At 45.4% G+C, this 27,112-nt stretch overlaps 1 protein-coding gene across 3 annotated transcripts in view; it reads left to right on the forward strand.

The window, feature by feature from the left end:
* MAPKBP1 (mitogen-activated protein kinase binding protein 1) overlaps window positions 1–27,112 on the forward strand; it is a 533,456-nt gene that overhangs the window by 426,238 nt on the left and 80,106 nt on the right. For all 3 annotated transcript variants that reach the window (XM_069208767.1, XM_069208768.1, XM_069208769.1), the window contains exons 14-19: window positions 8,592–8,717; window positions 9,011–9,081; window positions 13,704–13,825; window positions 14,664–14,739; window positions 26,040–26,151; window positions 26,944–27,007. In XM_069208767.1, coding sequence (XP_069064868.1) covers window positions 8,592–8,717; window positions 9,011–9,081; window positions 13,704–13,825; window positions 14,664–14,739; window positions 26,040–26,151; window positions 26,944–27,007 — 571 coding nt within the window. The remainder of the gene's footprint in view (window positions 1–8,591; window positions 8,718–9,010; window positions 9,082–13,703; window positions 13,826–14,663; window positions 14,740–26,039; window positions 26,152–26,943; window positions 27,008–27,112) is intronic.

Consider the following 27,112-nt stretch of genomic DNA (forward strand, 5'->3'; position numbering starts at 1 on the left):
GGCGCTGATTGTGATGATTTCAAAGCCTGGTAAAGACCCGACTAAGTGCGACTCCTGTTGTCTGTTATTGTTGATCAACATTGGCAATATATTTGCAAAATCGATTGCTTCCCGGCTACTTCCTCTCCTGCCGCTTATTGTTTGTCCAGACCAATCTGGGTTTGTGCCAAGTAGGTCCACGGCACATAACTTGCGAATGTACTTGTCTGTGCCTCGGTCCCAAATTTCTCTGCCTGATTAGACTCCTTTATACCGAGCCCTCCGCCAGCCTGCATATTAATGGTTCCTTCACCGAGCCCTTTGTGGTGTCCCGGGGCACCAGTCAAGGCTGCCCTCTTTCACGACTGTTAGAGGTAGCAATGGGACAGTTTGCTGCTCTCTTGCCACACCATACATGTAGGGGCCTCTCCTTCATGCTGAGGGCAATTCTAGTATGTGTATGCTGACAATGTCACACTTTGTTCGTGACCCGCGTGAACACTTGGATGTCCTTATAGGACAGTCCCTTAGCTTTGGTGACCTGTCTGGCATCCGAATCAACTGGGTAAAGTCGATACTATTTCCCCTGACAGGAGCTACCTTACCACACGATTATGAGCTTCCCCCCTCCCCCCAAAAAAAAGTTTCTCTACTTGTGTCAATATTCTGATGCCTCTTTCCTGTGTCTTCCAGAGAAGGTTGTGTTTGCTTCTTATCTTGCTTGTTTGGGCCGGAAAACAGCCCAGAGTCTCATGGGTATTACTTGCCTTGCTTTTCGAACAGGGTGATCTGGCAGCGCAGGATATGGACCTTTATTACAATTGTGCTCAAGCAAAATTTGCGATTTCTGGGTCCATCCCATTCAGCATCAGCCCCATACTGCTCTTGAGCATGATCAAGTGGTGCCACGTTGGCTGACTAGTGCCCTGTCTGCCTCTGTGGCGGCCCTGGGCCTGGATAGACACTGTGGCCAGCAGTGTGGGCATGGCATGAACTCCGCCAAAGAGCACAAGTGAGTCTACTTTTTGCTCCTTCCGTACCTGTATTGGATCACCCAGCGTTGCCTCGTGGTCACACTTGTGCGCTTATGCAACATGCATCTGACCCACATGGGTGCCCTCTATCCTGAGGGTTAATTGGACCTGAGCAAGCTTTATGGGGACCGTCTAACAGTAGTCCATAGAATGACCTACTTTCAATTGCGTGCAGCAGTTCAATCTTCCAGTAATGACTTTCCGGCAACCCCGGAGCTGCTGCTTGTCACTCCGTCTCCACATCGGCTGATTACCAAATTGTACCATACAATGCAAACTGTGGCGCTGACACTGGTAACCAGTACACATGGGGTTTGGGAACGTGACCTGTGTACACCCATTACTAAAGAGTCCTGGCAGTATTTCAGCACACAAATCTGTGCACTCCGCCCAAACTACTGCCTCTGATTCAGTGCTTAATTTGTACTTGCTGTTTCCGGTGCAGAGCACCAGCACTTATTTTTGAGGGCCGGCAAATTTTTTTTTCTACATCAAGCATTTACTGCAAGCAAGACACAAATGGGAAAGGCTGAGGAAGAGAAAAACCAAAAAGCGTCACAATGAGAGAAAGCAGGAACCTGCAGGAGTGAGATGAAGGGGCAGGGAGTGGCTTTAAATGGATTGAAGAGGCCCAAGATGGCTTCAGGATTACGCTGCTTCAATATTCTGTGTTAACACATTTAACCCCTTCGGTACCAGGCCTTTTCCCCCTCAGATGCCAAGCCTTTTTTTGGCTATTTGGGGCAGTTCACGCTTTGGCCCTCATAGCTTTTGTCCACATAAGCTACGCACGCCAAATTTGGGTCCTTTTTTTCCAACATCCTAGGGATTCTAGAGGTACCCAAACTTTGTGGGTTCCCCTGAAGGAGACCAAGAAATTAGACAAAATACAGCGAGAAAAAAAAAATGGAAAAAAGGGCTTGTGTGTTTTTGTTTTGTTTTTCTCCCTGAAAATGGCATCAACAAAGGTTTAGCAGTGCTAAAATCACCATCTTCCCAGCTTTCAGGAACAGGCAAACTTGAATCAGAAAACCAAAATTTTGGCATTTTACTGGGACATAACCCATTTTTACTATTTTTTTGTGCTTTCAGCCTCCTTCCAGTTAGTGACAGAACAGGGTGTGACACCAATGCTGGATCCCAGAAAGCTAAACATGTGTGTAAAGTAGATAGAATTCTGAATTCAGCAAGGGGTAATTTGTGTAGATCCTAGTAGGTTTCCCTACAGAAAATATAACAGCTGAAATACAAAAAAATATTGAAATTGAGGTGAAAAAAACTGCCATTTTTTCCCACGTTATACTGTGATGTCAGATTTTTTTAAAGCAATATACCGTTACGTCTTCTGGACTTTTCTGGTTGCGGGGATATATAGGGCTTGTAGGTTCGTCATGAACCCTAGGTACCTAGAGCCAATAAATGAGCTGCGCCTTGCAAGGAGTGTTAATTCTGTCCCGGGTATGCAGCCATTCATTTTCTGAAATATAAAGAGTGAAAAATAGGTATCAAGAAAACCTTTGTATTTCCAAAATGGGCACAAGATAAGGTGTTGAGAAGCAGTGGTTATTTGCACATCTGTGAATTCCGGGGTGCCCATACTAGCATGTGAATTACAGGGCATTTCTCAAATAGATGTCTTTTTTTACACACTGTCTTACATTTCGAAGGAAAGAATGTAGAGGAAGACAAGTTGCAATAACACTTGATTTGCTATTCTGTGTTCCCCCAAGTCTCCCGATAAAAATGGTACCTCACTTGCATGGGTAGGCCTAATGTGTGTGACGGGAAATGCCCCAAAACACAATGTGGACACATCAAATTTTCCCAAAGAAAACAGCAGTTTTTTGGAAGATGCCTAGCTCTGGATTTTGGCCTCTAGCTCAGCCGGCACATAAGGAAACCTACCAAACCTGTGCATTTTTTAAAACTAGACACCTAGGGTAGTCCAAGATGGGGTTACTTGTGAGCTCTCCCCAGGTTCTGTTACCCAGAATCCTTTGCAAACCTCAAACGTTGGCCAAAAAAAAAACACTTTTTCCTCACATTTCGGTGATGGAAAGTTCTGGAATCTGAGAGGAGCACAAATTTCCTTCCACCCAGCATTCCTCCCCCCTCCAAGTCTCCTGATAAAAATGCTACCTCACTTGTGTGGGTAGGCCTACTGCCTCCAAAAGGAAATGCCCCGAAATACTATGTGGACACATCAAAATGATCAAATACAAAACGAACTGTTTTTTCGAGGGTGGATTGTAACCTGCGTTTTTGGACCTGGGCTCAGCAGCCTTATAGGGAAACTTACCAAGCCCAAAAATTTCTGAAAACTAGACACCCAAGGGAGTCCAGGGAGGTATGACTTGCGTTGATCCCCCAGCGATTTCTTACCCAGAATCCTTTGCAAATCTCAATTTGGCTAAAAAAAACACTTTCTTCACATTTCGGTGACAAAGTTCTGGAACCTGAGAGGAGCCACAAATTTCCTTCTACCCAGCATTCCCCCAAGTCTCCCTAAAAAAAAAAATACCTGACTTGTGTTGGTGGCCCAGGTGCCTGCAACCTGTAGAGTGAAGGGGATAGCACTGCGAGTTGATAAGCACATTTATTTTTTTAATACATCTTTAGGCTGACTCTGCTTTGGGGACCCACAACAGTGAGGTATCATTTTCCTTGGGAGACTGAGGGGAATTCTGCGTGGTAGGAAATTTGTGCCAGAGCGGTGATCCTGCAAAGAAAAGTGAGGAAAATATGCTTTTTTTTTTTTTTTTTTTTAAGCACATTTTGACGTTTGCAGAGGCGTCTGGGTAAGAAAATGTTGGAAGAACCAGGCAAGCCACACCTCGCTCGACTCCTCGGGGTGTCTATTTAAAAAAAAAAAAAAAGGCTGGGTTTGGTAGGTTTCCCTAGATCAGTGGTTCCCGACCTGTGGTCCGGGGACCCCTGGGGGTCCTCGAAGCCTTCTCAGGGGGTCCGCGACTGCTTAGAAAATTTAATTTTTTTAACAAATATTGACAAATTAGGTCCCCAGCTTCCAGTACTGACTCAGGCGGGGGTCCCCGGATTCCAATAATGATTCAGTGGGGGTCCCTGGGTTCCATTAATGTTAAAATGGGGGTCCACATTAATCAAAAGGTTGGGAACCACTGCCCTAGATGAAGGCCACATCCGGGACCAAAAACCTAGGTCCCCCTCCCCATCCCCTCTCCCCCCCCCTCCTCCTTCAAACACTGGTAGTTTTGCAGTAGATCATTTTGATGTGTCCACGTACTTCTGTGATGTTCCAAACACTAAAATTGTGAAAAACTCACTTAGGTTATGATCAAATTTTATTAACAAGAGATTTCACAAAAGTGAAATGCACTGTTTATAACTGGAAGGCTAAAAAACTGAACCAATGACTCACAGCTCGTGAGCTGTAAAGCCATGACAAGGCACCAACCGCTTTACTGTCCATTCACGCACCTTTCATACATGACATGCACAAGACCATTCACGCTGCCAGCCCCGGGCCCAGCACATTACAACACTCACATCAACAGACAGCGTCATTCAAGGGCCCGTCACTTTGGTACGCCCACATGCCTGATACAGCAATCACAACAGCTAATGGGAGTGTGTGGACTGGTGTTTGGCTGGCACCGCCAGCCAAGCGCCACCCCATGCACACTGCCAGCCAAGTGCCACAAACCACTAATTATAAATAAGTACAAAACTACAAACACAAACTGAATACATGACAGTAATGCCAACTGTGAAACTGCATATATGAAAATATAAAACAGCAGTTTATGCTCACTGTATTTCCCAATAATTGTGTGGGGTAGATCCTGAAACAGGCAGCCACACACAGCCCAGGCTTCGAAGGACAATCAGGGCAGTACACCCTAGTCTCCTTCCTGATACCTCTTCGAGCACAGACTCTACATCGCTTAGCAGGAAAGTTGTTTTTTTGTTTGTTTTTTTTCTCCTCCACTGCTTCTCTAGGAGCTCTTGCCTGTTCCAGCACAACAAGGCTTGCTATGATAGACTCCTGAAATTTCAACAAATGTCATCCTCGACTCTGGAGAACTATCCTTGAACACAACAAAAGCATTAAAAGTTGCCAAGTGGAACAAGTGAACCGCTAATTTCTTACACCAAACATAAGCCTTACGGCAGCAGTGTAAGGTTCCAACCTCTGATCTACTCTCCACCAACCATGTGCTTATTGTAGTCTAAAATGCACACAAGTTTGCGTACTTCAGCAACTTGACCCCAAACAGCCACAGGTGACATACTCATCATGGATGGTAGCTAGCATGTACACATCCCTCCTGTCTACAAATTTCAGAGCTAGCAACTCATCATTCCACAAAACATTGCACTGTCCCTTAAGTTTTGACAGACAAGCTCTCTTGGATAGCCTTTCTGATTAGAGCAGATTGTGCCACAAGCAACAGTGTCCACTCTGAACAATTCCTTGAATAACTGAACTCCATTGTAGAAGTTATTTACATGTAAATTGTGACCTTCTTTAAACAGTTGTCTACCAAGTTCCCACACAATTTTCTCACTGACTCCAAAAGTGGGCGAGCAACCGGGGGGGGGGGGGGGGGTGGGTGGGTTTAATACTGGAATCCCTACCAGTGTAGACCCGGAAATTTTAATATCTTGTACTACTTTTAGACAGCATATACAATTTAATTCCATACTGTGCCCTCTTGCTAGGAATGTACTGCCTAAAAACCAAACGACCCTTGAACAGGACCAAAGACTCACCTACAGATATTTCTTGCCTGGAACATAGATCTCTGAAAACCGATCTATCAAATGATCAAGGACAGGTCTAATCTTAAAGATGGTCAGAATCAGGGTGATCTCGTGGCAAGGCTAAAGCATTCTCTACAAAATGCAACATCCAAAGAGGCTCATACTGGTTGCGACTCATGATTGCAAGAAATATAGCAGTTGCCATCAAGGGACTAGTAGACCAATATGAAGACAGTGATGGCTTCCTTATCAGCCCTATCAAAAAAGTTAAACCCAAGAACTTTTTCAACTCTTCCAGATTTGTGGGAATCCACCGGCTAGCTCTAGAGTGTGGCCTAAGTCTGGCAGCGTTGTCCCTCAAATTCTGCTCTGCATACAAATTAGTCTGCTCAACAATCTCTTCCAAAAATACATTGTCCATAAACAACTCCTTTTTCTGTATTTACTCTCCACCCTGGGAAACCAGTAAAGGCAGGCAACTGTGGCTGCTCCATGTTTGGGGCAACCCACGTGTCGGGTCTTCCTGCTGGCTGCAGCACCATTGGCACATTGGTGTCCTCCTCTAAAACAGGCACTTCAGCACTGAGTGTGGCGTCATCAGATGATTCCACTCTGACAGAAAATTCACTTCCAGAATCTTGCACTTCCTCCTCTGCCTTAGATGCAGAGTCAGTCTCATAATCATGGTCAGAAGATGACTGAAAAAGCACACCAACAACCTGCTGAGCGGTCATCCTACTGCTAGCCACGATCCTTCCTACAAAAAGTAACTGGACAAATGCACCACCAACAACCAACACTGTGTAAGATAAGTAATAAACAAAGTGTAGCTTGATCACTGAGTTATAAACTCAAAAACTTACAGCTCACTTGCCTGAAAAAGATTGCTGGGGCTGTGCAGAGTAGTTGCTAGTGAGTCAGTCATCAATGATATCTCACTAAAAAGAAAAAAAGAAAAGCAAATTAGACATAAGACAGCACAAATATCATTGTGCATAAATCTAAGGACAATTTCACACAAAATCCTGCATTTAATACACCACCTACAAACATGTCATTCATGCATGGCAACAATACTCCTTTGGAGTAAATTTATTTACTTACCTAAAACATGCAACTACGCAAACTGCAGAACAACCACTTCCAAAACCACAAGAAGCCACAGCAAAGAAAGCAAAAGCTTTGAACTAGAACAAAGACATAAACTGTTATAATCACAAATGCAAATACTTCGCCATTTGACCAACACACTGCCACCAAACATTTATAAATTTTCCCTGGTGTCTAGTGTTCTCTACCCCCATTGGGGGCAGATGAGCCTATAAAAATAGGCTAATCTGGCCCCCAGGGGGTCAGAAATGGCATAGAATATATTGCCCCCTTTGGGGGTGACCCATGCCCAAGGGGCCACCCCCCCCCCCACACAAAGCGCGAGCACACACACAATCCCTCGCGCTATGTGGATTCTGCCCTCCTTGGGGTCCAATGGGCCTGAAAAAAATAGGCCGATAGAACTACCCAACAGTGCTTTGTCCCCTTGGGGGGGTCGACCCTTGCCAAAGGGGGTGCCCGCTTCAACACAAAAAAAAACAAAGGGAAAAAAAAAAATCCCTGGTGTCCTTATGTCTTCTGCCCCCAAGGGGGGCAGAAATGCACAGAATATATTGCCCCCTTTGGGGTGTGACCCTTGCCCAAGGGCCCCACTCCCCCACACACACACATGGTCCCTGGCGCTAAGTGGATTCTGCCCTCTGGTGGGCCAATGGGCCTTAAAAAAAGGCTGATCTGCCCCTGGGAGCACCGCAGCCACAGACGTATCCATTACGTCCATGGCAGGGAAAGGGTTAATTGCAGCAGCTGCGTGTTTAAGAGTAGTGCTTTGGGCATGACACGTTTTTATGTATAAATTAAGCACTGCTTTGATTCTCCTCCAGTTCCTACACCGCACTTACTACACACCTGGGCAGCTTCATGACATGGGTCTGCGAGCAGATGCGCACTGCCAACGGGGCTCCTCTCCGGATGCTGACTATTCATGCTGCCTGGTACTATTCCTCAGTGCACACGTTTTGGCAAGAGGTTTTCGATGTGATGAAGGCTGTGGTGGCTGTTGCAGCTCCCCACCCTCCTCTCACAGATGTCAGGAAACTAGTCTGCATGCTGCTATTAGCCAAACGCAGGATCGTGAAGGATGGGGACGTCAGGGTGTACCCCAAAAGTCTGGTACAAGATGCTGCATACTGTCAAGAACAATTACAAATTTACTGGGACTTAATGCCTTCTGGGTCGCTTCCCCCCAAATATCTGGTCTCCCTTGGTGTTCTACTTGGCTGCCCCACGAATGTAGCTAGATGACTGGTGTGATCTTCTTGCTGACCAACCCAGACTATATGACCGAATAAGTGCTTATTACCTATATGCTCTACTCCGCCCCCTTCCTCTTTTACTCTCATCGTCCCGCCCCCTGTTCTTTCTCCCTTGACGTTGCTTGACATTTGCTGGATATTCTGTCAGAACTCTGGTAGTTTGGTCTACATTGAGAACTCAATGGGTTACAATGGTGTCTGTTGATGTACCAGATACAGATGGGAATGTCCCTTTTCCTAGTTTGCAATGTTTACTTTCTCAATTACAAAACGCATAAATACAATTAAAAAAATATATATATATTGTTCTGTTGCTTGGCCTATTTTGAGTCTTAAAACTTGAAATCGCTTTTGGGAACACCTTATTTTTTACCATTCTCAAAACAATTTGACTGTTCTCAAGCCGGCGAAAGTTTATTTGAAACCTGAATTTACGTGGTGCTTCCTTCTCTGTTCCATTCTGCGGCAGGGTTCAATCTCCTCGCCTCGGCGAGTCGGGACAGGTTGATCCATGTTCTGGACGCTGCGAAGGATTACAGTCTACAGCAGACGCTGGACGAGCACTCGTCCTCCATCACTGCCGTCAAATTTGCAGGTGATGCGATCTTATTCCTCTGCTCTATGGTCATGATGTATCGACTTTTTTGTTCTGCCTCTACTTCTAGAGTTGTTCTGTGGCATCTCTCTTCTCTGCTCTCCTTTGTGTGCCCCTCTTTCGTTCCTTCCATCTCACTGCACCTGTTCTGCTGGTCCCCCTGGCAGTCTGTTTTGGCTCTTTTGTCCTTGCTTCTGTCCGCTTTGCTGTCACCGTTAAATGTCGGAAGAAGGTTCCATAGGGGACAGTTAATCGTGCATTGTAAAAGCGGTGTGTCCTTTTGTCTCTTGCAGACAATGATGGGAAGGTGCGTTTAATCAGCTGCGGGGCGGATAAAAGCATCTACTTCCGAACAGCGCAGAAGGTAATTTTCATTTGGACACTGAGTTGTCTGTCTGTACCAGCCTGCCAGGCCTGCATCAATTATTGGTGTGGCAGATGGATCAAAGCCGTGAGGATAACTTCATTTTCTACAGCTAGAAAGATGCGGGTTTACCACCCTTTCAGGTTCCTCCTAAAATAGTGTATCGATATGATGCGTTTTATAGCACTTAATATTACATGTGTGGTCACCAACCACACGCAGCTACAAATCCAATACAGTTCTAAGTTTTCGCTGAAAACCTATGTTGTATTCAATAATAGTGCTCTTGACTGGGTTGTACTTTTTTTTCTTATCACCATATTGCTATTTCTTTTCATTTATATATGTTTAAATATTTAGAGTCCGTTGACTTGTTAGAGTTCTTTGTAAGATGTAATTTAATAATGTACGATTTTAAACTGTCGAAGTGAAAAACTGATTAATTTTTATTTTTTTGGAAGGTCTGTCTACATTATGTAATTTTTTTTTTTTTTTTTTTTTTTTTTTTAATATGGCGTCAATTAACTGTTTACTTTTAAGTAAAGATGCAAGGACAGGGCAAATTATGTGTTAAAATATAGCACCCCAATTACAAATTTCCTCTTCCAATAATGATAGTCGTGTACTATCAGGTAAATCTTTATCATCGGGCTTCACATTTCCTACGCTTTTATTGTCTGCACCTCCAACCAGCCTGGTAAATAGCAGTGGCCTACTTCTTGACTTATGGGGCGGCACAAATCCGCTTGTGATTCACTTTTGTCTAGAGTGTGTGTGTGTGTTTGGTGGTTTAAAGAAAAATGGATTTAAATAATTGTGAATGTAGCATACATAATCCTTCTAGGACGTTGATGTTCATTGTATGTCTTGCATACAAAACACAAGTTATCGAGTTGTATGTATAACGCCTGTATGTCCGGTATTACCAGATCACATAAAGCATGAACACATTTTCAGAAGCCTTCAGTTTTCTACAATAGTCCTAACCATTATTTAGTGCTGGTTGCACAGGCCATTGTTTTAGGCAAATGATAATGTGCAAGAATATTTTAGCAGCTGAACGGAATTCTAGAGTACTCTCTCAATTGCAGACCAGTCGGTGAGTGGGAAGCAAGCACTTGGCCTGTCAGCCTGGAGCAAGATTCTAGGTCGGACATACTCAAGTTTCATTGTAGTAATGATGCCGAAAGGGGTCAGGAGTATGTTCTCAAGTAGGATGGCACACGTTCTACTACTTACGGCTAAACACCATTTGTACAGATGGTCTGCTTTTCAGAGATGATCGGCTTACTAGTAAAGGGACAGAACTCTTCTGCAGAGGTTTGTGTTAGCTAACATGTAGGTGTAATGTAAAATTATTTTACAACTGCATGATTTTAGTGTGTGTGTGTGTATATGTGTGTGTGTATATGTATGTATATATATATATATATATATATGACAGGCACTCCATGTTGCAAGTGTATACAGCTTTAATCCACTTAGCAGAACAAAAAGGTACGCATTTCGGCACACTGACTTTCTCAACCTGTTTGTCTCCATATTTACATGGCTTAACTCCACATGTGACTCCTTTTACAATACATAACATTTAATTTAAAACCAAAATTTATTTTACTAGCTAGTGAATCATGTTTTGATGCATAAATCCAGCGATGTTTTGAAATTTAGAAAAAAATATATTCTTATACTATCGAGTATCGATAATACATCCTAACTTCACACAACAACATGGACCGGTACAAAATTATGGGGAACCGTAATACGCAGTATCAAACTGGCAGTCCGTTCCGTGCATGGTATTGCCAGGCTCCTTGTGTGCATATTTGCTCAAATTCTTTCACTTGAAATATTTTAACAATTCTAGTTTCTTTTTTGAAATATCAATGATTTTCCTTGAAAACCACCCACATCACTTCTAAATTACCATCATGTCATCACTGTTTATCATGTATATGCTCCTGGATATCATGTGAAATTATTCTACTCTGGTGCTTCATGGTACACCAATAAAGCCCTAGTGCGCATAATCATACCACTTAACTCCGGTACCCAAAGTTAATATATTATAAGATATAAAGCTCCTTTGTTTCTTGAATTTTTCTCCATATCCACCAGTCCTGACAAAACAATTAAACAATAACCAAATCCCCTTTTCACATCTTCCATACCAGAAGCAGAGATACTTTTGCCAGTATTCATAGTACTCATTATTATAAATGTACATGCAGTTCTTTGATACAATTTAACCCATTCAGCTCCTTGGTCTCAAAAGCTATTATGTATCTAGATTCCAAGAGCCGTAATATATATATATATATATATATATATATATATATACATATTTTTTTTTTTTTTGTCACCAGGTAGTTTAGTTACCGTATGCTGAGTGCCCATATAGCAAGATCACACAATTTTGAGATTATCTGAAATTCCTATTTAAGTATTGTTTGGTGATTATTTTATACCTTATCAAATCTCCCGGCCCCTCTTCAGTTAAGTGTCATGTTTGACACTTTGAGCCTGTCTTGGGTCTCTAGCCAGGAGTAAGAATGCAAGTTTACATTTTCTTTGCAGAATTATTGCCCAGCTCATAGTTGCATTGGTGAACATATTGTTTCATTCCCCAAGTGAAGCACTTGGTACTCTGAGTGGATAATGAAGTAAAGGCTAATAAAAGAAAACGGTTTCATTGTAGCCTGTTTGCTCCAAGTAACTCAAGTATTAGTACATCGGTTCATGATTACATCATAGTAATAGGTTGACTTGTGCCTGATCTTTGTTACGTTTTCAACCTATAACCAGGACCTTTGTGGTTCTGTGCATCACTAAAGTAGGATCAAAACTGGATCCAGAGTTTCTCAAATGTGCTCTAACACATTTTGTGGTCAGTTTTTCATAGCATATATAGAGCATAATGTGAACAGCCACGTGAACATAGACACACAGATAATTTCTGTGCATGAACAATTGTGAATCTAGCTGGCAAGAACGTGTTTTAAAAGCTTTCCTGGTAATGATGTGATTAAATACCTAGAGACTTCCCTGAAACAGTAGCCTGAGAAGGTCTATCTTTAATTCTAGATTGCAATGTATTTTATGAGATGGAGCCTCCTTTCAAAAGATCTCAATGCCTTTACAGGCCCACCACATATTAGGTGTCATACCAAGCTTCATTCATTGCGTCCAGTCCCAACATCTGCAAAGACCCACACATTGCCTTCAATTAAACAAGAGTCTGATATCACATCAGAATCTTATGTGATTTCCTATTAATGAGAAAATGCATGGAGGGCAGTGGATTCTCTGGACCAGAAATGTAACCATCATTCCTCTGATCGCTTAATTGGTAGCTCAGGTTCCCAATTGACCATGTAGGATGACTTATTTGGACGCATATGTATTACCCAAAAATGTATGCAGATTGTATATTCTCCTCTTTAAGCAGTGCTCTTTCAGCAGACTTAAGATAGGGGTTAAATAATGGAGACCACCCTCCTTCACCTTTCCTCAACCTGTACAGTGTAATAGTGGTAGGACACCAAATGTCTGTTTTATGTAATTGCCATGCTTGTTGGCAAGAATCACCTGTTCTGAGTTTCTCTATCATATAACTCCGCTAGATTGGCCAAGCCTTTGTTATGAAGACCTAGGGGAAGTTGTACTTATGTGAAATGTGTGTCAAGGGAGACAGTAATGTGGTTACTCTCTTCTCCTGACTTCAGTATTCCAATTTGGTAAGATAACCATAGAGTGCAGAAGAGCAATTTTGTTTAGTCTGATGGGGTAGCCATAGCATGCAGGAGACTTTAAGCGGTCTATCCTCTCAAAAGGCACCCCTAGCTTTTTACTTTAGGAACTAGATCAATATAAAAAGGGCTCTCAAAGCTGCCTGGTTTAATATTTTTGTGCGGAAACTCTAAGCCTCATCACATATTAGTTTGAAAACGTGTGAATTTGTATTTCCCCAAACAAAGGACAATAGTCTAAACTATTTTTTTTTTTAACATTGACCAGGAAGAATTTTAATGGCAATGTCCGAGCAGTAGAACTATCATGGCACGTTTTCCCTGCACCGCATTCAGTGCTCAACGCATTAAGTACATGAGTCAGGCCTTCCAACTCTGCGGGGCAGAACTCATTAAGATGCGTGACTATTGTTGCGAGTTTGTACGTCGTCAGGTTCATATATTTGATGTCAATTGTCTCGTTGAATAATACGATTGTCATTTTTTACTAACTGGTGAACCAAATCCTCTTATGGAAAACGTTTGAAACACGTAGGTTTTTTTTTTTTTGTAACAATGGGTTTGACTGTAATTAGGCTGCAGAAATGTTTCCTTCATAAAAAATTGTTTTTTGTTCACAGAACATATGACTTTTCTTACGTTTTTGGAGACTCAAATTATCTTTGGCCTGGGTCGACTTTGTGTTAAGCACTTGCATGTTTACTAAAATTCGGATTAAGCACTAAGGAGTCAACACTTGAATAAGTAGTCCTTTTCTAGGAGGTATTCAAGATTTAAAAAAATCTTGCAGCCAGGCCATTAAAGTTCACTGCTTTGGCCTAATATGTTTTGGACATCTGTATACATTTTTTTCACGTGTTTCCTTTTGTGCAGTCAGGAGATGGCATCCAGTTCACTCGAACCCACCATATTGTCCGAAAGACCACCTTGTATGACATGGATGTAGACCCAAGCTGGAAGTATGCCGCTATTGGCTGTCAGGACCGTAACATAAGGTTAGTTATTTAGCTCGGATTAACAATTTACAGGTAACACAATTTATCACTGTCCCTTAACATGCACTGTTTTCAGTTTTATTTGATAGATGCCGGAGTCCGTTCAGTTATCTTGCTCGTCGGTCCATTTTCTCCAATCTACTAATGTACCCCCAAATTTTAGTGTTCTTTCTTTAATGGTCTTCCCTTTTAAAACATTATCCAGTCAGTGGCTTTGAAATAGTTATCAGTGGTTCTCCCCTCTGTCACTCATTATTTTCTTAAGATTAGTTTTTCGGTTCTCTGCCATCACTCCAGAGTAATTCCCCAATTTGCAGCTCTTTTAAGACATCTTGTTCATGGCAGATTTGGTGTTTGAGCCCACGCTATCATCCCGTCAATGTTAGATTATGACGATCCACCAAGGGCTGCATGTGATACTGATGGCTCATTTACAGGCATGGTTTTATGTGAGGTATACTCTTTGGTCAGTTGGATATGAGCATGTCGCCCACATGTTCCCTGCCCACCAAGTCAGTAGGCCTTTCATTGTCCATCCTTAAATGTACCATCATTTGAATGTTTCGCTGTGTAGTGCTTGCCATCTGGTCCCATTCCTTTTAGTGCGCCTCCTTTGATTTTTCTATCCTCCCAGTCTTTCATATCGGATACGTTATGGCTTTGTTTGCTGTTAACATAGCTGTTTCCATTGCTTCAGTGGCCTGTCACATGCATGAGTCTTGTTTGTTAAAACCTTGTTTTCTATTTTGCTTTAACAATTTAAGGACATATAGACCAATTTAGCATGTTTCAGATGCCCACCTTGTTTTTGTAACTTGTTTCTCCCATTACTACTTAGGATATTTAACATTGGCAGTGGGAAGCAGAAGAAACTTTACAAAGGGTCACAGGGTGAAGATGGTACCCTTATTAAAGTAAGTGCCAGCACAAACTGTTAAGTGTGAAAAATAAGGCAAGCTTTTCTTTTCATTTAGTCAAAGACCTTTTCCTTAAAGGATCAGTTTGAATTCTTATTACTATTGTTAATATATATCTTAAAATGGGCTTACATCCCATCCCCTTGCCTTTCATTGGCTCATGTGCTTGTCACTCACTTTTCCACATTTTCTGTTGGCTGAAGCATATTCCATGCATTTACTATTGCTTGTTTCCTTGTGTTTGCTGTTATCAGTGTCCCGGGGCCCAAGTACTGTTTACATCCACTTTTGGGGAACATTTTTGTTATTTTGGCTGCACGTCGCTTGCTCGCTGCTTGTTTCTCCTTATCAGTACATACTTTAAACAGTAAACATACTAAGAAAGCATTGTAAAACTGGTTCTACTGCTGCTTTGTAATATCACTTTCAAGAAAGCCTCTCAGTATATGGCTCGCGTCGAGCACAGGTTTGTATATCCAAGCCGGATATTTGCAAGGCTTGACTCTGCTTGCCCTGTTAATTTGTTTGCTCCCACACCTCTGTTTAACATCCAAAACCAGGGACTCTGCTTACAGGGGAAGAATACTGCCAAATGCGTGTCAGCAGCGGTAGCACAATGATGTCTGCATCGGAGGTGGTTAAGTTTCAATTAATTATCGCGGCTGAAGGTTCAGTGTTCATTTACGGGATTTGTTTTTAATTAAAAAGTGTAATGAGAGCACGCTGTTCTTACTTACTATCTAGGAATATGTTGTGTAGTTGCACACTCCTAGGTCGTGTGACACCGTCAATGAAGCTGCTGTTTTTTGTCAACAGCATGTTAACTAATAGAGGTACGATACTGCATTTTCCACTGATTAAGCTATCGCTGTTGTCACATGTCTATACATTGACAAAACCCAAAAGATTTCGTAGTGGCGAAACCTATTGGCTTTGCCAATGCTTGTTTTTAAAATTACTTTAGTTTTAGTGTATCTAGGTGGTTTGTGATGTCTCTTGCATTACCTTTAGAACATGACATATTGGTCTTTTAAAGTTTTGATTACTATTTCTCTGTTACTTTTGTCCTTCTGCTTATTTGTTGGAGACTTCCTCACACTGCCCTATCTTGCCTCATCCTTCTGCGCCAGGTCAATCACTTTGCATCCCACATTCCTCCCTTAATCTCTTGTGGATCCTGTTTTCTGCTTCCAACCTGCCATAGCACTCATTTCTGTGGGGTCCTTGGACCTGCTTATGAACTAGTACATGGATTGGTCAAAACAGGCTGTACATCTAAAAAATAAAGTTCAAGAGAACTACATTTACTGAATAGCCATTGTTTCCTGTATCTATACAAAATGGTAATCTAGAATGGTTGAGCCAGAATCAGACATTGCCTGCTGTTTGTTTTGAATAATTCTGTGGAGAGTCTCACCTATTTGCCTTTTGTAATTTTGATACTGAGCTGCCTGGTATTTGGTCAGTGTTACTTTTGCTGTCTCAAATTTAATATTCTGGAACTGGAGTTGCTATATAGTTGCAAAAAAGTGATTTCTAGCTGGGATGCCGGGATCAGTGCTTACACTTTCTACCACCTATTGTTCCTCATTGTTGTCAGTCTTGATCCTGCTCCAGTATGTCCAGTCCATGCCCGCCATGCCTGGTCTTCCCTAAACTGGAACACAAACCACCGAGACCTGCTTTGCCCTGATTGGGGCTTGTCATTTGGATGTTCTTAGTTCCAATGGCACAAGTATGGCATTGTCCTCATTGGAGCAGAGTCAGAATTGTCCCAAACTGGGATGGCCACGGTGGACAAAAGAACGGCGGGTTGGAATACTACCTGCAGCGAATGCCAGTGGTTAGACAAATTGCAAGCATTTCTCTCATCTCCTTTTGTGTGTTTAATGTACTGTCCTAAGTGGCAAAGGTATGCCCAAATGTGGATGCCATTCTCACTGTGCCACTGGAACTTGGCTACGCCTGACTGAAATCTCCATCTGATAGACTTCTAGTTGCAGATTCCTTACCTTAGATTTTTCCCCCTGGCGTCAAACTGGATCCGGAGATTTTTTCTTCAAGCAATACCCTGGGACGTTGGTAGGTGGCGTCGGTCAACTCTGCAGGTGTCGTAGTTGCCGTGCTGACGTTGGGAATAGTACATAAATGCCACCTCAGCATAGTGAATTCAGTTCTTTTCTTTCCGTGCCATGGGCTGATCCGGAGAGAGCTACCCTGGGCTTTTCTTGATAGTTAGACCGTTTTGTCAAGTGTTTTTTGTGTGTCGATGTCTCCAAAGACCGATTTCAAGCCGTGCGAGGACTGTCACCGCATGACGTCCGTGACGGATGTGCCTCAGGTCTGTTTGTGGTGCTTGGAGTGCAACCACGACCCGAAGTCATGCTCAGAGTGCCGGGACATGCACCCGAAGGCCTTGAGGCAGCGGTCCATCAAGCTCATGGCGACCCATCACTCAACTCTGCGTAGGTCCTGGTCTCGCTCGAGAGGAAAGTCTCGAGACAGCGGAGCCAGCACCATTCTTCTTCCTCCAAGTCTTCGGGGACAGGTAAGAAGTCGAAGCGGTCCTGGTTCCCTTCCACTTAGCCCTGTCGCTTGGCTGATGCGCCACGGGAGGAGTGTTGACGCTCGAGGCCTCAATCTTCGGAGCCTGCTTCTGGGTCTTTTCCACGCTTCCCCAACTTTCCGGGAACCAGAGTGACCCCTGCCCAGTTAAAGTTTTATGAGGCCATGCGCCTCATTTTTGGGCCAACTGACCCCAATACGGCACCTTCGAGGCCGAGGGGTTTGAATGAGGAGTCACACTGGCAGCTTTGGCTCTGGCCACTGAGGTCCCCTCCGGATCCGCTCGCGGATCTGCACTGTCGCCGGTCGTACCACTGTGACCTTCCCCAGCACTGGTTCGATTGTCGACGCTCCTGACATAGGTGGTTCCAGACGTCGAACTGATCCTTATCCCTGACGACTGAGTCGGTACGGCGCGGACGACGCTGCCTCTGTCTTCGATGGGGCCTACTCACCCCAGGTTGGATTTGGACCCTTTTCTTTATGGGTACGAATTTGGGGAAGGATTGGAGGGGGTCCCTGAACCCTTATGAATACCAGGATGACCCATCTTTGGACTGGGCAAAGGAATTGGGCGAGGCCAGTGGACTGGACACTACTCCAGACACTGGCATGCTGTCTCCTCCTACCATGGCTACAGCAGAGGGAGCGACTTATGCTGTGATGGTCAGTAGGGCGGATGATGTCCTTTGCCTTGAGCTACCTACTGTAGAGGTCAGGTCCAATCTCCTGACGGAGGTGCTTCAGCCGGAGGCTTCTACTTCTGAGCCCCTTTTGCCATTTAATGAAGCCCTCACCAGTGTCCTTTTGGGTACTTGGTCCAAACCCAACAAAAGGGTTCCTGTGAATAGGACTATCGGCCTTCCCCAAGCAACCATAAATTCCTGTCCCAACACACCACGCCTGAGTCTTGTCATCCAGGCTTCTACTTCTTCGGGCACATTCCCTTCTGCATCCCCGGATAGGAAATCAGAAAGGCTGGAACAATTTGGGAAGATGTTTTCCTCCTCCAGTCTCGCGCTGGGGTCTGTGAGCACTGCGTGCCTTTTGGGCTGCTATACCCTCTCCGTGGGATTCAGTTGTGCAAGTTCTGCTGCAGATACCAGAGGAGGCCTGTGCTATCGTCTCCCAAGCTGTCAACGATGGGAGAGATGCGGCGAAGTTCGACATCCGATGTGGGCTGGACAAGACACTCTGGGCAGATCGGTTTGGTATGACGGTGACCTTGAGATGCCGTGCCTGGTTGTTTACTTCTGTTTTTTTTTGGGGGGGGGGGGGGCGGGGGCAGGGGGCATCAACAGTCTCTAATGGACATGCCCTTTGATGACTTGTCTTTTTGGAGACAAGGCGGACTCTGCCTTCGAGATTCAAGGACTCCCAGGCTACGGCTTGGTCTTGTGGCTTTTCCACTGCCCCTCACCCCAAACAGTCCGCCTTTAGCCCCTTTTGTGGCCACGGAGGGGGCTCCCTATCCTGTTCCCCACCCAGCCACCGTGCCATCCATGCTGTTCAGCCCCTGTGTGGCCAGGGACGCGGAATCCTGCGTGGGACAGGGAACCAGGTCTGCCCAGTCCACCCCTCCCCCTACTGCAGCCTCCAAACCCTCCTAGTCCGTCCCCTCACTCCGATCCAGTTGGCAGCAGGATTAGCCATCACCTGCCCCACTGGGAATCCATCACTACGGACAGGTGGGTTTTGCAGATAGTTTGAAAGAGCTATTTCCCTCCCTTTTGAATATGCCCCACCAGCCATGCCTCCATCACTCAGCCAACTCCTGGAGTATCATTTGCCACTTCACCGCCAGGAAGTCGTGGCTCTCTTGGCCAAGGGAGCCATAGAGAAGGTTCCTGTAGGTTGTGGTTGTGTAAGGAAATGCCTCCTTGGCATGGTTACCCCCTGACGTTTTGCCTTTGTTGATGTGGATTTATTTATTTTTACTGCAAAATTTGAAACATTTGTCTCAGACTTGCTTAATGATGTTTGTGTTAGGTCTTGTTGGCAGGACCCCACTGTTTTTGTGCTGCTTTTCATTTTACATAAGTACCTTCTGCGTTCTCCTCATTCATCTAATTTGGCAAACACATCTTGCAAGGAAATGCCTCCTTGGCATGGTTACCCCCTGACTTTTTGCCTTTGCTGATGCTAAATGTTGATTGAAAGTGTGCTGGGACCCTGCTAACCAGGCCCCAGCACCAGTGTTCTTTCCCTAAACTGTACCTTGGTTTCCACAATTGGCACAAAGCTGGCACTCCGATAAGTCCCTTGTAACTGGGCCCTGATGCCAGGGAATGTCCAAGGGCTGCAGCATGTCTTATGCCACCCTGGAGACCCCTCACTCAGCACATGCACACTGCCTCACAGCTTGTGTGTGCTGGTGGGGAGAAAAAGACTAAGTCGACATGGCACTCCCCTCAGATTGCCATGCCAACCTCACACTGCCTGTGGCATCGGTAAGTCACCCCTTTAGCAGGCCTCACAGCCCTAAGGCAGGGTGCACTATACCACAGGCAAGGGCATATGCGCATGAGCACTATGCCCCTACCGTGCCTATGCAAAACCTTAGACATTGTAAGTGCAGGGTAGCCATAAAAGTATATGGTCTGGGAGTTTGTCGAACACAAACTCCACAGTTCCATAATGGCTACACTGAAATCTGGGAAGTTTGGTATCAAACTTCTCAGCACAATAAATGCACACTGATGCCAGTGTGGAATTTATTGTAAAATGCACCCAGAGGACATCTTAGAGATGCTCCCTGAATACCAATCCAACTACTAGTGTTAGGCTATCCAGATCAAGCCAGCCTGCCACAAACCAGAGAAGTTGCTGGCCACATGGAGAGAGTGCCTTTGTCACTCTGTAGCCAGGAACAAAGCCTGCACTCGGTGGGGGTGCTTCACACCTCCTCCTGCAGGAACTGTTAACACCTGGAGGTGAGCCTCAAAGGCTCACCCCCTTTGTTACAGTGCCCCAGGGCATCCCAGCTAGTGGAGATGCCCTCCCCTCCAGCCACTGCCCCCACTTTTGGCAGCAAGGCTGGAGGCGATAATTAGAAAAACAAGGAGGAGTCACCCACCAGTCAGGACAGCCCCTAAGGTTCCCTGAGCTGAGGTGACCCCTCCCTTTAGAAATCCACCATCTTAGTTTTGGAGGATTCCCCCAATAGGATTAGGGATGTGCCCCCATCCCCACAGGGAGGAGGCACAAAGAGGGTGTAGCCGCCCTCGAGGACAGTAGCCGGTGGCTACTGCCCTCCCAGATCTAAACACACCCCTAAATTTAGGATTGAGGGGCACCCCAGAACCCAGGAAATCAGATTCCTGCAACCTGAACTACAAAGGACTGCCAACCTACAAGCCTGCAGAGACGACGGACGACAACTGCTTTGGCCCCAGCCCTACCTGCCTGTCTCCTGAGTCAAACCTGCAGCCAGCGACGCATCCAACAGGGACCAGTGACCTCTGAAGCCTGAGGACTGCCCTGACCCCCAGGACCAAGAAACTCCTGTGAGCAGCGGCTCTGCTCAACAGCAACATCTTTGCAACAAAGAAACAACTTTTAAAGAACTCTCTTCCTGCCGGAAGCGTGAGACTTCACTCACTGCACCCGACTCCCCCGACTCGAGATCAAGAGAACCAACACCACAGGGAGGACTCCCCGGTGACTGCGACCCCGTGAGTAGCCTGAGACGACCCCCCTGGACTCCCACAGCGATGCCTGCAGAGAATCCAGAGGTTCCCACTGACCACGACTGCCTGTAACAAGGGACCTGACACCTGGACCAAGCACTGCACCTGCAGCCCCCAGGACCTGAAGGAACCGAACCTCTGTGCAGGAGTGACTCCCAGGTGACCCTCTGCCTAGCCCAGGTGGTGGCTGTTTCGAGAAGGCCCCCCTGTGCCTGCCTGCACCGCTAGAGTGACCCCCGGGTCCCTCCATTGAAACCTATACAAAACCCGATGCCTGCTTTTGCACACTGCTCCCGACATCTCCTGTGCCGCTGAGGGTGTGTTTTGTGTGCCTACTTGTGTCTCCCCAGTGCTCTACAAAACCCCCCTAGTCTCCCTCCCCCCTGAGGATGCTGGTACTTACCTGCTGGCAGACTGGAACTGAAGCACCCCTGTTCTCTATAGGTGCCTATGTTTTGGGCACCTCTTTGACCTCTGCACCTGACCGGCCCTGAGCTGCTGGTGTGGTAACTTTGGGGTTGACCTGAACCCCCAACAGTGGGATCCCTATGCCCAGGAACTGAGACTTGTAAGTGTCTTACTTACCTCACAGTCTAACCATTACTTACCTCCCCCAGGAATTGTTGATTTTTGCACGAAGTGTCTACTTTTAAAATAGCTTACTGCCTTTTTAACAAACTGTTATTGCTCTAATTCAACGTTCCTAACTTACCTCTGTGGAGTACCTTGCATTTTATGTATTTACTTCAAATCTTGAACTTTTATTTTCTTAATTTATTTTTAGAACCACATGTTTCTATATAAAAACTATTGGCCTGGAGTTAAGTCTTTGAGTGTTCCTCATTTATTGCCTGTGTGTGTACAACAAATGCTTAACACTCTGATAATCCTACTGCTCGACCACACTACCACAAAATAGAGCATTAGAATTGTCTAATTTTGCCACCATCTTACCTCTAAGGAGAACCCTTGGACTCTGTGTGCACACTATCTCTTACTTTGAGATAGTATATAGAGAGCCAACTTCCTACAGGTTATTCCTGCTACTTTCTGGTGCCAAAAAAAGGACACAGGCTTACGTCATATCCTCGACCTTCGGGACCTCAACTCCTTCCTCAAGAAGGAGAAATTCATGATGTGCACCCTGGCTCAGGTTCTGTCTGCCTTAGACCCAGCAGACTGTATGGTAGCGTTGGAGTTGCAGGACTCTCCACATTCTCATCCTGCCTGCCTTCAGACGTTACCTGTGATTCATGGTAGGTCACAAGCACTATCGGTTTACTGTGCTCCCCTTCGGTCCTACCAGCGCCCCTCAGGTGTTCACGAAAGTGATGGCGGTGGTTGCAGCTCATCTGCGCAGGTTAGAGGTCTCAGTCTTCCCCTACCTCGACAACTGGCTGTTGAAGGTGAACTCGTCCCAGAAAGTTGTCTCCCACCTTCAGACTACGGTGAGCCTACTGCACACGCTGGGGTTCACTATCAATGCGCCAAAGTCACACCTGACTCCCACTCGGATGCTCCCTTTCATGAGAGCTGTTCTGGACACAGTGCAGTTTCGGGCTTATCCTCCCGAAAAGCAAGTCCAAGATATTCAGGCTATGATTCCGATCTTTCAGCCTCTGTCTTGGGTTTTGGTGAGAGTGACGGAGGCTGCTGGGCCTCATGGCCTTCTGCATTCTGCTAGTGACAGACACCAGATGGCAAATGCGGCTCTGCAGTGAGACTTGAAGTTCCAGTGGACGCAGCAACAGGGGAATCTCTCTGACATGGTCTAGATCTTGGAGGGGACTGCGAAAGACCTGCAGTGGTGGCTTTTGAATCCACATTGGGTCCACAGCAGACCCCTCTCCCTTCCCCACCCAGATCTATCTATAGTAACAGATGTCTCACTTCCGGGTTGGGGCGGCCACATGGGAGAGGCAGAGATCAGAGGCCTCTGGGCTCCATATCAATCTTCTGGAGCTCCGGGCAATCAGGCTTGTGTTGAAAGCATTTCTTCCCTCTCTCAAAGGGAAAGTAGTGCAGGTGTTCACGGACAATACTACCATGTGGTACTGCAACTAACAGGGCGGAGTAGGGTCCTGGACCCTTTGTCAGGAGGCACTACACCTCTGGACATGGCTGGAACATCAGGGCATTACCCTGATGGTTCAACATCTGGCAGGTTTTCAATGCCAGAGTGGATAAACTCAGCTGGCGATGCACAGCCGATCACGAATTGCGTCTCCATCCGGAGGTGGCGCAAGGTCTCTTTCAGCAGGGGGGAGAGCTTTGGTTAGATCTGTTCGCCTCCTCAGAGAACACGCAATGTCAGCTGTTTTGTGCGTTGGTGTTTCCAAGGCGGCACTCGCTCGCATATGCTTTGTCTTGTCTTGAGTGGAGTGGATCTCCGCCTCCTTTACGCCTGTACCACTTCTGCCCAGAGTTCTCAAGAAGATCAGGAACGACCAGGCCCAAGTCATCTTGGTATGCTATCCAGAGCTATTGAGCATGGCCACTGATCCTCCACTCAGACTGCCTCTTCGGGCGGATCGTCTGTCACAGCAACAGGAGACGGTTCTTCACCTGAACCTGTCCAATCTCTGCCTTCATGCGTGGAGATTGAGCGGCGGCAGTTGACGACTTTTGATCTTCCACCTGAAGTCTGCGATGTTAACTTGGCTGCCAAGCGCCCCTCCACCAAAATGGTATACACCTGTTGGCATAAATTTGTGGCACGGTGTACCAACAAAACTCCACTATCTGAGGTTCTTTTGTTCATTCTTTCTTTGGCCCAGCTTTGGGCACCCTTAAAGAGTATTTATCTGCCATTTCGGCCTTTCTTAGGCTACCTGATCAGCCCTCACTCTTTAAATCTCCTATTGTGATTAGATTCCTTAAAGGTCTCACCATTTATTTCATCCCACTTCTTTTATCATGCCTCAGTGAGACATCAGTCTTGTCCGTCCTTACTTAATGTGTACTCCATTTGAGCCAATGCACAATTGCACTTTACGGCTCCTCAGTTTTAAGACTGTCTTTCTTGTTGACATCACTTCTGCTTGTAGGGTAAGTGAGCTTCAGGCCCTTTTGTCCAAACCTCCATTCTTGTCTGTGCACCCTGACAAAGTGGTGTTGCGCACTAAGGCTTCCTTCCTTCCCAAGGTTGTTACACCTTTTCATGTAGGCCAGACCATCACCTTTCCTACTTTTTACGCACTCCCACATCCTTCCCATGAGGAGGAGAAGCTCCACCGTATGGATCCAAAAAGCATTGGCGTTCTATCTTAATCATACCAAAGATTTCAGGGTGGACAATCAACTCTGTCTGGTATATGGGTGCGAAGAAAGGGAAGGCAGTGTAAAAACGTATCATCTCTCGATAGGTGGTACTTTGCAGCAAGATGTTACGCATTGGCCAAGAAGCAACCCCCTGAGGGCTTGCGTGCTCATTCCACCAGAGTGACTGCTGCTTCCACTGCGTTAGCATGCAGCATTCCTGTCCTGGATATCTGCCAAGCAGCTACGTGGGCATCCCTGCACACGTTTGCTAAAGATTACTGCCTGGACAGTCAGGTCCTTCGGGATAGCTGCTTTGGTCGTTGAGTCCTGCAGGACTTTCTAGTATGATCTTGGTTCCCAGCCAACCTCCAGGGGTGGCATTTCTTGTATATCTATTCTAAGGTAATGAATCTGCAACTAGAAGTCTTTATCAGGTAACGAAATATCTGGTAGAGACGTATTCTAGTTGCAGATTCCTTACCGATCCACTCATCCTCCCCGCTTGCGAACTGATTCCTAGGGAAATGGATTCCCCCTTCAAGGCCTTAACTCTGGCGCACCAATCGCAGTGTTCTTAGTGGCTCTGCGCTTTGCCATAGAAAGTAGTTAAAAGAAACTGACATCACTGCGCTGAGGCGGCGTCTGTGTACTACTCACGACGTCATCACGGTGACTACGATGCTTGCGGAGTCCACTGATGCCACCTGCCAACGCGCAAGGGCATTGCTCTAAACAAATCGCCGGATCAATTCTGACACCTGGGAGAATATGTCTCTACCAGATATTTTGTTACCGAAGGTAAGTAACTTGTACTTCAGGGCGAGTCCGATCTTGTGTTTGTGTTCTGGTACTGGGAGGACCTGGTCTGGGAATTTGAGCTGGGCTGTTCCCATAGGAGCAGGGTTAAACCTGATTTGCATACGGCTAGATCCAGACTGAGGTGGCATGGTGGGCAAAAGACCAATGGTTTGGAATGCTACCGTGAGAGAGTGCCACTAATTAGACTTATTGAAGCATTCGTCCCGTCACCTTCTGTGTGTTTGAACTCTGAAGTCTGCAGAGACTGACACTTTGCTGGATCAGTGTTGAAGGACCTCTTGGTTTCACTGTTTCTTCAGACCCACTCCCTGTGCGTTACTGCTTTTACATTGCTTCAACAGGTGAGATGACTACTGGTAGTAGTATCAAACAGAAGAACTAATTACTGACCTTTTTATATGATCTTTCTGATAGGTACTCTAGCTGCATGTTCCTAACCTTTCTCACCTATCTTTTGTCTGAAGAACTGGCCTGCCTTTTCTGAAAGGTCCCAGTCTAGAATCCTACATTGCGCACACGATCAATCTCATCAACCTTATCTCTCCCTCCAAAGGCATGGGAAAAAGGATGAGGAACTGACAGTGTGCTGAGTTGGCACCTTGTGTGGTTCAGTGACATGTTCGATCAGCGTTTGATTCACTCGTAGCTCTATTTAGCGTCACAAGAGCTGTCAGTTTCCCTATCCTGTGTGGCACCTGGGTGGACTCAAGAGTAGAGGAATCTGTAGGTACAGTAACCAATAGAAAGACCATACCAAAGGTAAGTAACTTGTTAATTTGGTTGCATATTTTCATCATGTCAGACTTCTTGGAGGTCACGTTTAACAGTGGTCTGCTGCTCTTTGCAATGCAGTTGACTGCAAACGTAATGACTATGCTAATGGCTAAATGATGTAGGTTTTTATGTCCTCATTTCATGAGATCAGTGCTTTACTTTGTGGCTGGTTTCCATCTGCTTTTCCAGGTTCAGACAGACCCCTCTGGTCTATATATTGCCACCAGCTGCTCTGACAAAAACCTTTCCGTCTTTGACTTCTACTCTGGCGAGTGTGTGGCCACAATGTTTGGTCACTCTGGTAAGTCACCACCAATCCTTGTTATGACTGTTTTCAGATTTGTCAGATCTTTGGGCACCCAATATTCCACTTGCTGGCAGTGCACCTAGAATTATGAGGCCCAGTCTTTATAGTGATGGGTTTAATGCACAGAATATCCCTCCAGCCGAGCAGCCCCTTTGCTTCTCGCTGAAACACTCCCTAGTAGAGAATGCTACTGATCAAAGGCTGGCATAAGCATATTCAGTTTGGCATTATCTGTTGATGCGCACAGCGTTGCTGCTTTCAGATCACGGAGGTCTGTAATGCTTTTCGGAACGTGAGCCCTCTGTAGTTGTGAACAGGTTTTTGATGGCTATAGCAGTATTTACTTGTTTAGTCACAAGAAATCAGGGGTACCCATCACTTTAGATAGATTTGATTCCCCATATAGATTAATTCTCTAGTGCTGATGTCATTACCCACTTCTGTGTACGATTTATATTCTGCATTGTAAAGAATTAGGATGACCCATTGACATGACTTGGTGAGTGACCATATATTTCTTCTTACTTTTAAGCGCTACTATTAACCATTCATTCTGGATTTATTTTTATTTTCTCCCATCCAATAGGGAAAAGGTTAAGCAAGCTCCCCCCGCCCTCCCTCTTTACAGTTCGTGCAACCTTAACTTTGTTATATTTTTATCGGTCCTTCTTTTTAGTATGATCCATGCCTATCAACTCTGGGCTGTACCCGGAGGAAAGTTTACATGTGTGAAATAGTTTATTTTGGTTCAACTCTAAACGTGTTTTTTTTTTTCTTAACCTTCAGAGGTTGTGACGGGGATGAAGTTCACAAATGACTGCAAGCACATGATCTCGGTCTCTGGAGACAGGTGAGGAGCCTCTTCGGGGTCTGTCTTTGTCCCAAGGTTGCCTTTTCATGAGATCAGCTGCCACTGGGGTGGCCTCGTTCCACTGTTGGACAGAATCCGTATGAT

Source organism: Pleurodeles waltl, chromosome 9 (genome assembly GCF_031143425.1).
Source record: "Pleurodeles waltl isolate 20211129_DDA chromosome 9, aPleWal1.hap1.20221129, whole genome shotgun sequence".
In the NCBI taxonomy this organism is placed as follows: domain Eukaryota; kingdom Metazoa; phylum Chordata; class Amphibia; order Caudata; family Salamandridae; genus Pleurodeles; species Pleurodeles waltl.